This window comes from Argopecten irradians, chromosome 1, assembly GCF_041381155.1.
Source record: "Argopecten irradians isolate NY chromosome 1, Ai_NY, whole genome shotgun sequence".
Classification (NCBI taxonomy): domain Eukaryota; kingdom Metazoa; phylum Mollusca; class Bivalvia; order Pectinida; family Pectinidae; genus Argopecten; species Argopecten irradians.
This window is the reverse complement of record NC_091134.1, coordinates 70,898,379-70,916,790: the sequence shown is the minus strand read 5'-3', so window position 1 is coordinate 70,916,790 and position 18,412 is coordinate 70,898,379. Positions and strand designations below refer to the sequence as shown.

The 18,412-nt window shown below is 37.0% G+C and overlaps 1 protein-coding gene across 1 annotated transcript in view; it reads right to left on the bottom strand.

Moving 5' to 3' along the window:
* Nucleotides 1-18,412, bottom strand: part of LOC138307261 (S-adenosylmethionine decarboxylase proenzyme-like) — a 49,551-nt gene that overhangs the window by 9,164 nt on the left and 21,975 nt on the right. Inside the window, exons 3-11 of the mRNA XM_069247907.1 lie at nt 18,048-18,134; nt 8,504-8,630; nt 8,167-8,241; nt 8,007-8,034; nt 7,164-7,206; nt 5,838-5,875; nt 4,273-4,289; nt 3,294-3,374; nt 2,499-2,591 (exon numbers count right to left, since the gene is read on the bottom strand). Of these exons, the coding sequence (XP_069104008.1) occupies nt 2,499-2,591; nt 3,294-3,374; nt 4,273-4,289; nt 5,838-5,875; nt 7,164-7,206; nt 8,007-8,034; nt 8,167-8,241; nt 8,504-8,630; nt 18,048-18,134 (589 nt within the window). The remainder of the gene's footprint in view (nt 1-2,498; nt 2,592-3,293; nt 3,375-4,272; nt 4,290-5,837; nt 5,876-7,163; nt 7,207-8,006; nt 8,035-8,166; nt 8,242-8,503; nt 8,631-18,047; nt 18,135-18,412) is intronic.

Here is an 18,412-nt window from a genome sequence, read left to right as displayed (position 1 = left end):
TAACAGATGTACAGAGTGTAATAAAACCTACCATAGTGACTACCTCTGTATAACAGATGTATAGAGTATAATAGAACCCACCATAGCGACCACCTGTGTATAACAGATGTACAGAGTATAATAAAACCTACCATAGCGACCACCTCTGTATAACAGATGTACAGAGTATAATAAAACCTACCATAGCGACCACCTCTGTATAACAGATATACAGAGTATAATAAAACCTACCATAGCAGCCACCTCTGTATAATAGATGTACAGAGTATAATAAAACCTACCATAGCGACCACCTGTGTATAACAGATGTACAGAGTATAATAAAACCTATTATAGCGACCACCTCTGTGTAACAGATGTACAGAGTATAATAAAACCTACCATAGCGACCACCTGTGTATAACAGATGTACAGAGTATAATAAAACCTACCATAGCGACCACCTCTGTATAACAGATGTACAGAGTATAATAAAACCTATTATAGCGACCACCTCTGTATAACAGATGTATAAGAGTATAATAGAACCCACCATAGCGACCACCTCTATATAACAGATGTACAGAGTATAATAAAACCCACCATATCGACCACCTCTGTATAACAGATATACAGAGTGTAATAAAACCTACCATAGCGACCACCTCTGTATTACAGATGTACAGAGTATAATAAAACCTACCATAGCGACCACCTCTGTATAACAGATGTACAGAGTATAATAAAACCTATTATAGCGACCACCTCTGTGTAACAGATGTACAGAGTATAATAAAACCCACCATATCGACCACCTCTGTATAACAGATGTACAGAGTATAATAAAACCTACCATAGCGACCACCTCTGTATAACAGATGTACAGAGTATAATAAAACCTACCATAGCGACCACCTCTGTATAACAGATGTACAGAGTGTAATAAAACCTACCATAGTGACTACCTCTGTATAACAGATGTACAGAGTATAATAGAACCCACCATAGCGACCACCTCTGTATAACAGATGTATAGAGTATAATAAAACCTACCATAGCGACCACCTCTGTATAACAGATGTACAGAGTGTAATAAAACCTACCATAGCGACCACCTCTGTATAACAGATGTACAGAGTGTAATAAAACCTACCATAGTGACTACCTCTGTATAACAGATGTATAGAGTATAATAGAACCCACCATAGCGACCACCTCTGTATAACAGATGTACAGAGTATAATAAAACCTACCATAGCGACCACCTCTGTATAACAGATGTACAGAGTATAATAAAACCTACCATAGCGACCACCTCTGTATAACAGATGTACAGAGTGTAATAAAACCTACCATAGCGACCACCTCTGTATAACAGATGTACAGAGTATAATAAAACCTACCATAGCGACCACCTCTGTATAACAGATGTACAGAGTATAATAAAACCTACCATAGCGACCACCTCTGTATAACAGATATACAGAGTATAATAAAACCTACCATAGCAGCCACCTCTGTATAATAGATGTACAGAGTATAATAAAACCTACCATAGCGACCACCTGTGTATAACAGATGTACAGAGTATAATAAAACCTATTATAGCGACCACCTCTGTGTAACAGATGTACAGAGTATAATAAAACCTACCATAGCGACCACCTGTGTATAACAGATGTACAGAGTATAATAAAACCTATTATAGCGACCACCTCTGTGTAACAGATGTACAGAGTATAATAAAACCCACCATAGCAACCACCTCTGTATAACAGATGTACAGAGTGTAATAAAACCTACCATAGCAGCCACCTCTGTATAACAGATGTACAGAGTGAAATAAAACCTACCATAGTGACCACCTCTGTGTAACAGATGTACAGAGTGTAATAAAACTTGTCATAGCGACCACCTCAGTATAACAGATTTACAGAGTATAATAAAAACTACCATAGCGACCACCTCTATACAACAGATGTAAAGAGTATAATAAAACTTGTCATAGCGACCACCTCTGTATAACAGATGTACAGAGTATAATAAAACCTGTCATAGTGACCACCTCTGTATAACAGATGTACAGAGTGTAATAAAACCTACCATAGCGACCACCTCTGTATAACAGATGTACAGAGTGTAATAAAACCTACCATAGCGACCACCTCTGTATAACAGATGTACAGAGTGTAATAAAACCTGTCATAGCGACCACCTCTGTATAACAGATGTACAAAGTGTAATAAAACCTATTATAGCGACCACCTCTGTATAACAGATGTACAGAGTGTAATAAAACCTACCATAGCGACCACCTCTGTATAACAGATATACAGAGTGTAATAAAACCTACCATAGCGACCACCTCTGTATAACAGATGTATAGAGTATAATAAAACCTACCATAGCGACCACCTCTGTATAACATATGTACAGAGAGTAATAAAACCTATTATAGCGACCACCTCTGTGTACTGGATGTACAGAGTATAATATACACAGGGCCCTTACTCACTTACCTCCGGGAGAAGTCCGTTCATTGAATATCCACACGGCTCAAACAGGAAGTCATCAATCTGGGCTCCAGGTAATATATCAGATATACCTGAATCCTAAAAATTCACCGTCAAATTGAATGCTATATTTTGCAATAAACTTAATTAATATTAAAGCTTTAAAAACTTCCAAAAATTATTAAAAACTTAATAATGTTATATGAAAAATTTAAATAATAATTACCAATGCCTTTCTCTATTGATAAGCAAAAATATCTGTTATTAAGCATTAAATTGTCTTTCTATGGAGTCTATGGTTTAAATAGATGCCAGACCTTTGCAGACAATCATTACATGCATTATGAGATGATTGTCTACAAAATTCTGGTCTCTATATAGACCATAGATTCCACAGAAAAATAGTTTAATACTTATGTTTAAATTATGTATTCATTTTGGGAGTCACTGCATTAAAATTATTATATTATATAAGTTAGACCAGGAACCGTTTATCAACGAGGATATACTCCACAAGATGGAACAGCCATTCCTACGGTCATTAGTTGACGCTACCATGTCAGCCTAAGTGGCGTTGTAATAGTCACGTTTGGGTGTCAGTTATACCCTCATATACTTCACTTTGGCTTAGTTAGTTTATAAAGTACAAGTGACAAGTGAATGGTTACATATAATGTAGAAGTGTATTTCTGTGAGGAGTAATCACAAGCCATTTACATAACTTGTACGTTTTGTTATAATAAAGGGGTAACATCTAGAACAAAGATAAAATCAACAAAATATGGTCTCCTTTGTACTTACTTTAGTGGCTTGAGCGGCTGTCTTAGAAACGTCTTGTGTAAAAATGGCCATCTTCTCATGACACATATCCCACATCAATAGGTAACTGAGTTAAGGTGAAATTATCTTCAGTACTACATCGCACAGTGACATATGTCAATAAGGGACCCACTAACTTACAACACAAATTCTCAAACAATTCGCAGTCACAATTTATCCCATATATATCAGGTGTCTATTGAGTTTTTGTTTTCAGAATTAACTATGTTGGTATTTGACGCTGTGGCCATGAAAGGCCATCATTCAAAAGATTTTTTCCAAAGTACACTTCCACCCAATCAACTCCAAGGGCCTTATTTTTTGGTTTGAAGAAGAGAGTTAGATAGTCAGGGGAACAATTGAACAATAGATACAGTACCACAGCATCAATTAATAGACTTAACAAGAGCTGTTGGAGAACAGCAAAGCTCGCCTATTCAGAAGAAGTTGATGTTCAAGTATTTACTATTTAAACATGAAAATATGACATATTAACAGACTCAAAAAAAACCTAGAGCCCCAAATTGGTTGTATTATCACATTCAGCATCCATACACATTAGGAAAATAAAATCATAATCATTTATGATGACTTTTGCTTAAACAATTGACAAAATAGGAACTTGCTCAAAAACTTTAACATGGAAATATGACAAATTAACAGACTCAAAAAAACCCTAAAGGACCCCAAATTGGTTGTATTATCACCTTCAGCATCCATACACATTAGGAAAATAAAATCATAAACATTTATGATGACTTAAGCTTAAACAATAGACAAAATAGAAACTTGCTCAAAAACTTTAACGTGAAATGGGACGCCAACGCTGAAGCCGACGCCGGGGTGACAACATTAGCTCCCCCTATTCTTCGAATAGGCAAGCTAATTAGCTCCCCCTATTCTTAGAATAGGCGAGCTAAAAATGGCGTTCAAAATAACCAATCTGAGATCAAAAGGATATTTCCACAGTTTGGTCTGGTAAGGTCACTCACATGTAATTCATCTAGTGTGAACAGGTGCCTGTAAAAGAGACAGACAGTATCACCATGTAATACACATCTAGTGTGAACAGGTGCCTGTAAAAGAGACAGACAGTGTCACCATGTAATACACATCTAGTGTGAACAGGTGCCTGTAAAAGAGACAGACAGTATCACCATGTAATACACATCTAGTGTGAACAGGTGCCTGTAAAAGAGACAGACAGTATCACCATGTAATACACATCTAGTGTGAACAGGTGCCTGTAAAAGAGACAGACAGTATCACCATGTAATACACATCTAGTGTGAACAGGTGCCTGTAAAAGAGACAGACAGTATCACCATGTAATACACATCTAGTGTGAACAGGTGCCTGTAAAAAGAGACAGACAGTATCACCATGTAATACACATCTAGCGTGAACAGGTGCCTGTAAAAGAGACAGACAGTATCACCATGTAATACACATCTAGTGTGAACAGGTGCCTGTAAAAGAGACAGACAGTATCACCATGTAATACACATCTAGTGTGAACAGGTGCCTGTAAAAGAGACAGACAGTATCACCATGTAATACACATCTAGTGTGAACAGGTGCCTGTAAAAGAGACAGACAGTATCACCATGTAATACACATCTAGTGTGAACAGGTGCCTGTAAAAGAGACAGACAGTATCACCATGTAATACACATCTAGTGTGAACAGGTGCCTGTAAAAGAGACAGACAGTATCACCATGTAATACACATCTAGTGTGAACAGGTGCCTGTAAAAGAGACAGACAGTATCACCATGTAATACACATCTAGTGTGAACAGGTGCCTGTAAAAGAGACAGACAGTGTCACCATGTAATACACATCTAGTGTGAACAGGTGCCTGTAAAAGAGACAGACAGTATCACCATGTAATACACATCTAGTGTGAACAGGTGCCTGTAAAAGAGACAGACAGTATCACCATGTAATACACATCTAGTGTGAACAGGTGCCTGTAAAAGAGACAGACAGTATCACCACATGTAATACACATCTAGTGTGAACAGTGCCTGTAAAGAGACAGACAGTATCACCATGTAATACACATCTAGTGTGAACAGGTGCCTGTAAAAGAGACAGACAGTATCACCATGTAATACACATCTAGTGTGAACAGGTGCCTGTAAAAAGCAGACAGTTCACCATGTAATACACATCTAGTGTGAACAGTGCCTGTAAAAGAGACAGACAGTATCACCATGTAATACACATCTAGTGTGCTGAAAAGGCAGGTGCCATGTAATAAAGAGACAGGGCAGTAAAAGACCATGTAATACACATCTAGTGTGAACAGGTGCCTGTAAAAGAGACAGACAGTTCACCATGTAATACACATCTAGTGTGAACAGGTGCCTGTAAAAGAGACAGACAGTATCACCATGTAATACACATCTAGTGTGAAACAGGTGCCTGTAAAAGAGACAGACAGTATCACCATGTAATACACATCTAGTGTGAACAGGTGCCTGTAAAAGAACGACAGACAGTATACATTTCAGTTCACATGTAAGGTCACTCCTTCTTCATCTAGTGTGAACAGGTGCCTGTAAAAGAGACAGACAGTATCACCATGTAATACACATCTAGTGTGAACAGGTGCCTGTAAAAGAGACAGACAGTGTCACCATGTAATACACATCTAGTGTGAACAGGTGCCTGTAAAAGAGACAGACAGAATCACCATGTAATACACATCTAGTGTGAACAGGTGCCTGTAAAAGAGACAGACAGTATCACCATGTAATACACATCTAGTGTGAACAGGTGCCTGTAAAAGAGACAGACAGTATCACCATGTAATACACATCTAGTGTGAACAGGTGCCTGTAAAAGAGACAGACAGTATCACCATGTTCTACACATCTAGTGTGAACAGGTGCCTGTAAAAGAGACAGACAGTATCACACATGTCTACACGGACAGGGAAATCCACATGATACCCGTGCTAGATTTTTCTATCTCGTCCGATCTGTCTGGTTCCTTTACGCGAATTTTGGCGGAATTTTACGCCATTCATGTAACAGTCCGCGCATGTGACGTCAAACTCTTCTACCGGTGACGTCACAAGCGTCAGATAGTCAATATTATTAGAAATATGTGCATTCAGTGATTTACCATGCATTGTTTGGTTGTTGTTTTTAATTATGAAACAGTATGTACCGATTGATCATCGTTTGTCTTTGATATAACCGAACTATAGTTTTATGCGGAATGACTGAAATCGAAGCGCAGATGTAATGGTTAATCGGCTTTGAACCAGGAGGCCCATGACGGGATAGTTTTACATTCGGAACGCGTATATAGATGGGTTTTGTTATATCTTAGAGGCGCGAGAAAAAAAATCTATTACCTTTAAGTGATCGAGATCGGGTTATCTCAGTCTCGGGCTAAGATTTTGTAACATAATCCCAACCGAGGCGTTAGCCGAGGTTGGGATGTTACAAAATCTTAGCCCTCGACTGAGATAACCCGATCTCGTTCACTTACAGGTAACAGATTTTATTAGTAATACACATCTGAGTATTTCAGTCTTAATAATGTTTTATACTTATCATGTTATTGATATATTCATATCATGAATAAATTTTTAATTTCTACCCAAATAATAAACACAACATTTATTTTGAGCTGTTATATAAATGTCATTTTTCTACAACATGTGTTTTGCATACTGTTAATAAAGAAATAAAACTAGAAATTTAATATGGATTTTTTTTCAGTAAATAATTAAATGTTGTTCCAGTTACTAACATTTCGTGTTCCCAGTTCAGTACTGGCTATAAAGATTTAAAACGATATGACGGTAAATAACCAGTGTGTATAACTACCTACCAGCAATCTCTGTTGATACGACCCAGTGTGTAGGCAGCTCCATCTACAATAGACAGGTGACACAAAACCTAGCACAGCATTCATATCAATCAAATTATTGATTGATTCACTACTATCATGGAAATTGATTAGACTGATTTTAGTTTCTTCAACCTTAAGAGTAAAACAGGACATCCCCACCTTGCTTAATGAATATATTGTGTTAGCCTGAACTTATATAATTAGGCGGACATCAGCATTATCTTTCGCCTCTTTTGTCATTTCACAATGCGTACTTTCTATAAACAAGGATCAACAACTTCCATATTTTAGTATTTACAACGAAGATTATTAAGAGCGAAACATCAATATCTTAATGCCTTTTCTGAAATGTTCAAATAAAGTAAACATCAAACAACTACTTGCGATAGCGTAGGTAGGTAATAATGACACTGTTAATCCCTTAATTACCTAAAGGCTTGATATGCTACCTGTATAAACACACGATCGTTAGCAATAATCCATGTCAGTCGGTGCAGTCAGGTGTGACACAGGTAAAAAAATCTCACGGGCCGAACACCTGTTCGACGAATACATGGGTAAATACTATGTATTTGATGAAACTGGGACATATTTCTGTTCGAGGAATGCAGGTTATTTGACAAATAGCTGTTCGAGCTATCCAAGGTTTTGTTACATAGATTATATTGAGACATAGTTGGGACCGTACAATCAGTTTGACGAATAGGGGGTGTTTGAGGAACCCGGGTTTGAGTTAGAGGGGTTATACTGTATTTGTATAATTATTCAGACTTAGAATAATTACAATTTTGACACACAGTTTACTTTTAAATGTTTACTTACTTTTAAAGATCTTATCCAGGTGGGTGACCTACAAGGTAAAACATAACAGTGAAATATTTCTGAACAAAAATAAACATGTGAAAACCACATAACAAAATTGAATATCATGTAATTTTTTTCATCATTAATAATTAGAATGAACTTAATTATCTTCCCTTACCTCATCTTCAAATGTACGATGGATGCTGTGTTGCTGCTCAGGCCGTGCAAATTTCTTCCTTGAATAGAATATATCCTGCAAGAAGAAAACATATATAAGAATTTATTTTTCTAAAACCGAAATATCAAGAATTCATATTGATTAAGGGCAGATAATAAAATTTTTATATAAGGCAGACAACTGAATTTTTTTTATGGAGAATAAAATTAATAGTGACAATGTGAAGAAAATTGCATTTTTTGAAGATGAAGAGCTCATAAACATGGCTATTTTTTAAACATTCGAGCTAGAAAATGATATAACAATGTCTTTAAAAGGGGGAGATAACCCTACTTACAAATACAATGTCGAGTCCACATTTATTCTTGGCCAGTCGGAGAAGTGGCTCAATAGCCAGGAGTAAAGTTGTCTTCCCACATGTCTTCAGGATAAACCTTTCCTTGGTTACAAACATACTGCTCTCACTGTACAAACAATTACAAAAGAGATACAGGACCAAGCTCTCACTGAACAAACCATTACAAACGAGATACAGGACCGAGCTCTCACTTTACACACCATTATGATAGAGTTACAGGACCAAGCTCTCACTGTACAAACCATTACAAAAGAGATACAGGACCAAGCTCTCACTTTACACACCATTATGATAGAGTTACAGGACCAAGCTCTCACTGAAAAAAACCATTACAATAGAGATACAGGACCAAGCTCTCACTTTACACACCATTATGATAGAGTTACAGGACCAAGCTCTCACTGAACAAACCATTACAAAAGAGATACAGGACCATGCTCTCACTTTACACACCATTATGATAGAGTTACAGGACCAAGCTCTCACTGTACAAACCATTATGATAGAGTTACAGGACCAAGCTCTCACTGTACAAACCATTATAAAAGAGTTACAGGACCAAGCTCTCACTGAACAAACCATTATAATAGAGATACAGGACCAAGCTCTCACTTTACACACCATTATGATAGAGTTACAGGACCAAGCTCTCACTGTACAAACCATTATGATAGAGTTACAGGACCAAGCTCTCACTGTACAAACCATTATGATAGAGTTACAGGACCAAGCTCTCACTGTACAAACCATTATGATAGAGTAACAGGACCAAGCTCTCACTGTACAAGCCATTATGATAGAGTTACAGGACCAAGCTCTCACTGTACAAACCATTATAAAAGAGATACAGGACCAAGCTCTCACTGAGCAAACCATTACAATAGAGATACAGGACCAAGCTCTCACTGTACAAACCATTATAAAAGAGATACAGGACCAAGCTCTCACTGAGCAAACCATTACAATAGAGTTACAGGACCAAGCTCTCACTGTACAAACCATTATGATGGAGTTACAGGACCAAGCTCTCACTGTGCAAACCATTATACAGTACAGGAACCGTTTAACGTTCCCAGCCTAACGCAAACGCAACGCAAAAAAAATCATCCGTTAGCTAACGCTAACGATTGCTAACGCTAACGATTAACGATTAACGATAAACGATTAACGCAATACCGGCTAACGATTAACGATTAACGCAAAACGATCGGCTATGATAAACCGGAAATACCATTGTTATAATCACGGACACGGCTTGACGGTAAATGAATTACGGATCTTGATGTTTTGAAATACAAACGAAAGTACAAGAAAAACTGGAGTATGTTCGGGATTAAAGTTTCTGTATATCATATAAACATTTGCCTATGAAAACTATATGGACACGATGAAGTCAAAGACGACAGTACTCGATGCAAAGTTTCCATGTACAAAATGTACGTTTACAAAATGAATGACATGTGCAACTGTATGTGTGGAGAAAGAATGGTATTATTCTAAAGTGTCATATTTACCCGGTATTTTAAGAAATAACAAATTGTTACAGCATCTCTTTAGTGATAATCACACAATGAAGTCAAACACGACTGTACTCGATACGAAGTTTCCACTTCACACGTACGTTTACAAATTACTTGTACAACCGTATGTATTAAGAGAGAATTGTGTTATTCTAAGTGTCATATTTGTCCGACATTTTAAGAAATAACAAACAAATTGTTACAACAACACTTTATTGATAATATTACCGTCACAATGTCATAACTTAGTGGAGCGATCAGGCGTATACTGGTACATGTACTTTAAATGGAAACATTTTCACACATTTAAAATGCTGTAAATCAAATTTCCATCTATATGTTTGATTTATATTATCGATGTTTCATAACTCAACAATGGTAATAATTAACATCTTATAGTGTTTCCCGCATCAATCACAAGTTTCAGGGTTTTTTCAGATTGTCGAAAGGCTCTTCCGCTTATCATGGAAAATTGTATTCTCGGAATATTTGTTTCATAACGGATTACACGCTGTATATAACTAGGGTGTGCATTCATAAAAGCTCATTGCTTACAATTGACTAGGCATCGATTTTAGGGTCGCACATGTACATTTACAAATGCACGTACATACGCCACAGCTACTGTAATAAAGATTGAACATTTGAATTCGTGTTTCGCCATTTGCAGTTCTCTCATTTTATAGTTCATGCATATAATAAAGATATAAAGAACGAAAATATTTCACTTCCAGTTAGTTATATTCAAATTAAGTCAAATTATGCATAATCATTGATGACAACAACGATGAAGATAGTGATGCACATGCATACATGTATGTACACTGAAGATAACTGTAAAATTGCATTGCGACAATTTTCTACGTATATTTGTAACTGGCGTAAGAAATATAGTTATTTGATCACATTTCACATCAAGCAGCTCTTCAATTTACAGTTTAAACAAATTAATTATTCATACAATGTACAAGTGTAAGCTAATTCATTCCAACGTAATCTATTGGAAAGCATATTGCACACATCAAAACTTTGAAATACGACAGTATATATATGTCCGTGAAATGTACTGTCACAGTGTACATTTTTGTACGGGGCACAGGTAAGTTGGGTATAAAGTTAATCTCCCTCCCAAGAAGGTGTTAATTACAGGTGAACTCCGCCCGTGGCCAGCTACAGGGGGTCGACACAAGGTAACACCAGTTGTGACCTATATACCTATACAGGTAAAATACCCGTGCGCGTCACGCTGGGAATTGAAAACATGCCAGGTACAAATAACAACGAACACATGTGAGAAGGTGCCCGTGACTGTCCAGTTTTTATTGATATGAGCTTAAACGTATACCCATGCCTGATTTGACACGCGTACAGTACATGTACGTGTGAAGGCTTACAATGTAACGTACCCCTGCACAGTTCGAATTCTCTACACGTGTTCTACATGTAGTTGTAGGTATACTCGTACATTACAAACATTTACATCATTTTATTCCATTTTCATATATATATGTAGATACAAGTACTGTACTAATTAATTGCGTTTAAAAATATGTACATGTAAATGCCAAATCTCGCCTATTCCCCGTGTTCAAACTCGTCATGATTTTTAAATTTCACGAATTTATTTACAAATCTCCCGAGTCTTTTTTGCGTTCTTCGTACATTGATAAAATTTAACATAACAAGAAGAATATTATGCAGCGTGTCTGTAATAACATTTTTATATTTTTTATTACCTGTTTTAGCTATATTCTTGTGTAATCTTTCAGTTGTCGTGGATTCTTTCTAAAATAATGCTTTTGACATTAATATTCTGTAAGACAGTTTCGTTAATATTTGAATTGCTTTCGCAGAAATCATAGTAACTACAAACATATATATGATATATGTTTCTGATAATAATAATAAGAAGTTTTGAAATGTCATTTAAATACGAGTATTTCAGAACGTTTTCACGGATAGGAGCGTACGTCATGTATGCTATCTTGTTACTGTACATATTTTTATTTCAACCACATCTAACAAACATATATGCATCCAAAAGAGATATAAAATGCAATACAATACATTTTATTCATATTTTTTTTTATTTCATAGATGTTATGATAATCGCTTCTACACGAAGCGGTAAACGTAATATCATATCCGGATCGTCAAAGCATCTCACCGGCATTTGGTTCTATTTTTAGTGGCTAATGTTAGCGGAAGTGGGTCCTGCTAACGATTAACGCAAACGATTTCTAACGCAAACGATTGTAAACGCAACTAACGATTAACGATTGCTAACGCAAACGATAACTATTAACGATAAATGATTGCTAACGCTAACGATTGCTAACGCTAACGATTGCTAACGGAAATAACGCAAACGCAAACGAAACGCAAATATGGGAACGTTAAACGGTTCAGGTACTGTAAAAGAGTTACCGGACCAAGCTCTCACTGTACAAACGATTATGATAGAGTTACAGGAACAAGCTTTCACTGTACAAACAATTACAGATACAGGACCAAGCTCTCACTGTACAAAAACATTACAAAAGAGATACAGGACTGAGCTCTCACTGTACAAACAATCATAAAATAGTTACGGGACCAAGCTCTCACTGTACAAACCATTATGATAGAGTTACAGGACCAAGCTCTCACTGCACAAACCATTATGATAGAGTTACAGGATCAAGCTCTCACTGAATAAACAATTACAAAAGAGATACAGGACCAAGCTCTCACTGTACAAACACATTATAAAAGAGTCACGGGACCAAGCTCTCACTGTACAAACATTATAAAAGAGTCACAGGACCAATCTCACTGTACAAACAATTATAAAATAGTTACGGGACCAAGCTCTCAATGTACAAACACGTTATAAAAGAGATACAGGACCAAGCTCTCACTGTACAAACCATTATAAAAGAGATACAGGACCGGCTCTCACTGTACAAACAATTTTAAAATAGTTACGGGACCAAGCTCTCATTGTACAAATCATTATAATAAAGTTATAGGACCAAGCTCTTACTGTACAAAAACATTATAAAAGAGATACAGGACCAAGCTCTCACTGTACAAACAATTATAAAATAGTTACAGGACCAAGCTCTCATTGTACAAATCATTATAATAAAGTTATAGGACCAAGATCTCACTGTACAAAAACATTATAAAAGAGATACACAACCAAGCTCTCACTGTAAAAAAAATTTACAAAAGAGATACAGGACCAAGCTCTCACTGTACAAACAATTATAAAATAGTTACAGGACCAAGCTCTCATTGTACAAATCATTATAATAAAGTTATAGGACCAAGCTCTTACTGTACAAAAACATTATAAAAGAGATACACAACCAAGCTCTCACTGTACAAACCATTATGATAGAGTAACATGATCAAGCTCTCACTGAATAAACAATTACAGAAGAGATACAGGATCAAGCTCTCACTGTACAAACACATTATAAAAGAGTCACGGGACCAAGCTATCAATGTACAAACATGTTATAAAAGAGATACAGGACCAATCTCACTGAATAAACAATTACAAAAGAGATACAGGACCAAGCTCTCACTGTACAAACACATTATAAAAGAGTCACGGGACCAAGCTATCAATGTACAAACATGTTATAAAAGAGATACAGGACCAATCTCACTGTACAAACAATTATAAAAGAGATACAGGACCGAGCTCTCACTGTACAAACAATTATAAAATAGTTACAGGACCAAGCTCTCATTGTACAAATCATTATAATAAAGTTATAGGACCAAGCTCTCACTGTACAAAAACATTATGAAAGAGATACACAACCAAGCTCTCACTGTAAAAAAAAAACATTACAAAAGAGATACAGGACCAAGCTCTCACTGTACAAACAATTATAAAATAGTTACAGGACCAAGCTCTCACTGTACAAACACATTATAAAAGAGTCACAGGACCAATCTCACTGTACAAACCATTATGATAGAGTTACAGGACCAAGCTCTCACTGAATAAACAATTACAAAAGAGATACAGGACCGAGCTCTCAATGAATAAACAATTACAAAAGAGATACAGGACCAAGCTCTCACTGTACACCAATTACAAAAGAGATTAAGGTCCAGGCTCTCACTGTACAATCAATTAAAATAAAGTTACAGGACCAAGCTCTCACTGTACAAACAAATTGCAAAAGAGATACAGGACCAAGCTCTCACTGTACAAACCATTACAAAAGAGATACAGGACCAAGCTCTCACTGTACAAACCATTACAATAGAGATACAGGACCAAGCTCTCACTTTACACACCATTATGATAGAGTTACAGGACCAAGCTCTCACTGAATAAACAATTACAAAAGAGATACAGGACCAAGCTCTCACTGTACAAACACATTATAAAAGAGTTACAGGACCAAGCTCTCACTGTACAAACACATTATAAATAAGTAACAGGACCAAAGCTCTCACTGTACAAACACATTACAAAAGAAATCCAGGACCAAGCTCTCACTGAACAAACTATTATAAAAGAGTTACAGGACCAAGCTCTCACTGTAACAAGAGGCCCATGGGCCTTAACGGTCATCTGACTCATGGCACAAAACAACAAAGTATAAAGTATTGGTTAACGATTAATATAAACAATACAAGGAACTCCTTAGTTGAATATGTAAGTTTCTGAAATAGGTAAATGTCATTTGTTGAACAAACTTGGTAGCCCTTCATCCATATATGGTTGTAACCCATTCAAGGATTAATATAAGGAGGAGTCAGATTTTAAAGCCAAATTTCAGCAAAGCTCCCATTTTGGACCTCCTCCATACTATCCCAATGGGTCTTAGCTCGGTCCTTTATAAAATATGATTGTCTTCACCTAAAGTTCCCCCTTCTGAATCAATTAAAACCCCTATAGATCAATTTTCATTGAGATCGGAGACTGAAACCTGAAAACAGGAAGTGGGCCAGCAGCCATCTTGGAATACCAAAATCTTTACGAAAATTTTTGCATGTTATTCGGCATCAATTAAAACCCCTATATACCAATTTTCATTGAGATCGGAGACTGAAACCTTAAAACAGGAAGTGGGCCAGCGGCCATCTTGGAATACCAAAATCTTTACGAAAATGTTTGCATGTTATTCGGCATCAATTAAAACCCCTATATACCAATTTTCATTGAGATCGGAGACTGAAACCTTAATACAGGAAGTGGGCCAGCGGCCATCTTGGAATACCAAAATCTTTACGAAAACGTTTGCATGTTGTTCGGCATCAATTAAAACCCCTATAGACCAATTTTGATTGAGATCGGAGACCAAAACCTGAAAACAGGAAGTGGGCCAGCGAAAATTAAGAAAATTTGCCCTTTTTGGACCCCACCCCTTAGCCCCTAGGGGTCGGACAAGACTCATTTATATAAAATATTATTTTCCTTCCAAAATGATGTTTCACACCAAATATGGATGAAATTCATCCAAGGATGAAGGAGGAGTAGGATTTTAAAGTTAAAATTAAGAAAATTTGCCCTTTTGGGGCCCCATCCCTCGACCCCAAGGGGTCGGACCATGCTCATTTATATAAAATATGATTGTCCCTCCCCAATGATGTTTCACACCAAATATAGATGAAATCCATCAAAGGATGAAGGAGGAGTAGGATTTTAAAGCTAAAATTAAGAAAATTTGCCCTTTTGGGGCCCCACCCCTCAGCCCCTAGGGGTCGGACCAGACTCATTTATATAAAATATGATTGTCCGTCCCCAATGATTTTTCACACCAAATATGGATGAAATCCATCCAAGGATGAAGGAGGAGTAGGATTTTAAAGCTAAAATTAAGAAAATTTCCCCATTTGGGACCCCACCCCTCAGCCCCTAAGGGTCCGACCAGGCTCATTTACATAAAATATGATTGCCCTTCCCCAATGATGTTTCACACCAAATATGGATGAAATCCATTCAAGGATGAAGGTGGAGTAGGATTTTAAAGCTTAAATTAAGAAAATTTCCTCTTTTGGAGCCCCGCTCCTCTGCCCCTAGGGGTCACCAGGCTCATTTATATAAAATACGATTGTCCTTCCCCAACGATGTTTCACACCAAATATGGATGAAATCCATCCAAGGATGAAGGAGAAGTAGGATTTTAAAGCTAAAATTAAGAAATTTGCCCTTTAGGGGCCCCACCCCTCAGCCCCTAGGGTTCGGACCAGGCTCATTTATATAAAATATGATTGTCCTTCCCCAATGATATTTTACACCAAATATAGATGAAATCCATTCAAGGATGAAGGAGGAGTAGGATTTTAAAGCTAAAATTAAGAAAATTTGCCCTTTTTTGGGCCCCATCCCTCAGCCCCTAGGGGTCGGACCAGGCTCATTTATATAAAATATGATTGTCCTTCCCCAATGATGTTTCACACCAAATATGGATGAAATCCATCCAAGGATGAAAGAGGAGTAGAATTTTAAAGCTAAAATTAAGAAAATTTGCCCTTCTTTAGGCCCCATCCCTCAGCCCCTAGGAGTCGGACCAGGCTCATTTATATAAAATATGATTGTCCTTCCCCAATGATGTTTCACACCAAATATGGATGAAATCCATCCAAGGATGAAAGAGGAGTAGGATTTTAAAGCTAAAATTAAGAAAATTTGCCCTTTTTGGGCCCCATCCCTCAGCCCCTAGGGGTCTGACCAGGCTCATTTATATAAAATATGATTGTCCTTCCCCAATGATGTTTCACACCAAATATGGATGAAATCCATTCAAGGATGAAGGAGGAGTAGGATTTAAAAGCTTAAATTAAGAAAATTTGCCCTTTTGGGGCCCCGCCCCTCTGCCCCTAGGGGTCGGACCTATCTCATTTATATAAAATATGATTGTCCTTCCCCAACGATGTTTTACACCAAATATAGATGAAATCCATTCAAGGATGAAGGAGGAGTAGGATTTTAAAGCTAAAATTAAGAAAATTTGCCCTTTTTTGGGCCCCATCCCTCAGCCCCTAAGGGTCGGACCAGGCTCATTTATATAAAATATGATTGTCCTTCCCCAATGATGTTTCACACCAAATATGAATGTCCTTCCCCAATGATGTTTCACACCAAATATGGATGAAATCCATCCAAGGATGAAAGAGGAGTAGGATTTTAAAGCTTAAATTAAGAAAATTTGCCCTTTTGGGGCCCCACCTCTCAGCCCCTAGGGGTCTGACAAGGCTCTTTTATATAAAATATGATTGTCCATCCCCAATGATGTTTCACACCAAATATGGATGAAATCCATCCAAGGATGAAGGAGGAGTAGGATTTTAAAGCTAAAATTAAGAAAATTTGCCCTTTTGGGGCCCCACCCCTCAGCCCCAAGGGGTCAGACCAGGCTCATTTATATAAAATATGATTGTCCTTCCCCAATGATGTTTCACACCAAATATGGATGTAATCCGCTCAAGGGTTAAGGAGGAGTAGGCTTTTGTATAAATAGTCTTACGCACGACGCACGGCGGACGGCGGACGGCGCACGACGACGGACGAAACACGATGACAATAGGTCATCCTGACCTTCGGTCAGATGACCTAAAAAGAGATACAACTCATTAGATTTCAAGGATGAGTATGTGGAATGTATTATTCTTCAAAGTTCTTTTAGTGACTTCTTATTTAAAAATATTCCTCTTCCTCATATAATTACCGTAACATAAAGAGACAAAGGTTAGCAGTATTGTCATGATAAAAAATTTGATATAATTTACAAGTCGTATAATATAACTAGATATATAGTTTAGGCTTTCAAAAAGTTAGTTTTATCAATGTCATCATTATAATGCGTCATTTATTTTTGATGTACCAGGTAAAAGTACAAACAATATCTGATGTTTACCTTGACCATTTGGTAATGCTGTTACACAAATGAAAAATGTCATCTAACAATATTACATTGAGGTTGGTTGTTGAGTCTCTGTTTAGACCAAATTGTACATCATCAAATTATTTATTGATCTGGTAAATGTACCTGAGGACGTATGCATCCATATCCGAGTTGGACGTCTTACTCAGAATCTCACATCTCACAATACCCAGTAGATCCTCCCAGTCCTTCCTAGAAAATACAAAAGGTATTTATTAACAACACATTCCAGGTAATTATACAAGAGATCCCAGAGGGATCTTGGCACCCACCAAAGAATGATCTATGTCTGACAATGGAAAGAGATATCTTTTCTCTGTTTTTTAAAGGAGTAGATATAATAGGACCAGTATTTGGCCTTAATTTTTCAGGCCGAAAAATATTAACTCTGATCCACATCAATTTCACATCAATAAATACTCTCATACTTGCCATTCATCAAAACATAACTTTTTATAACCATGTACACG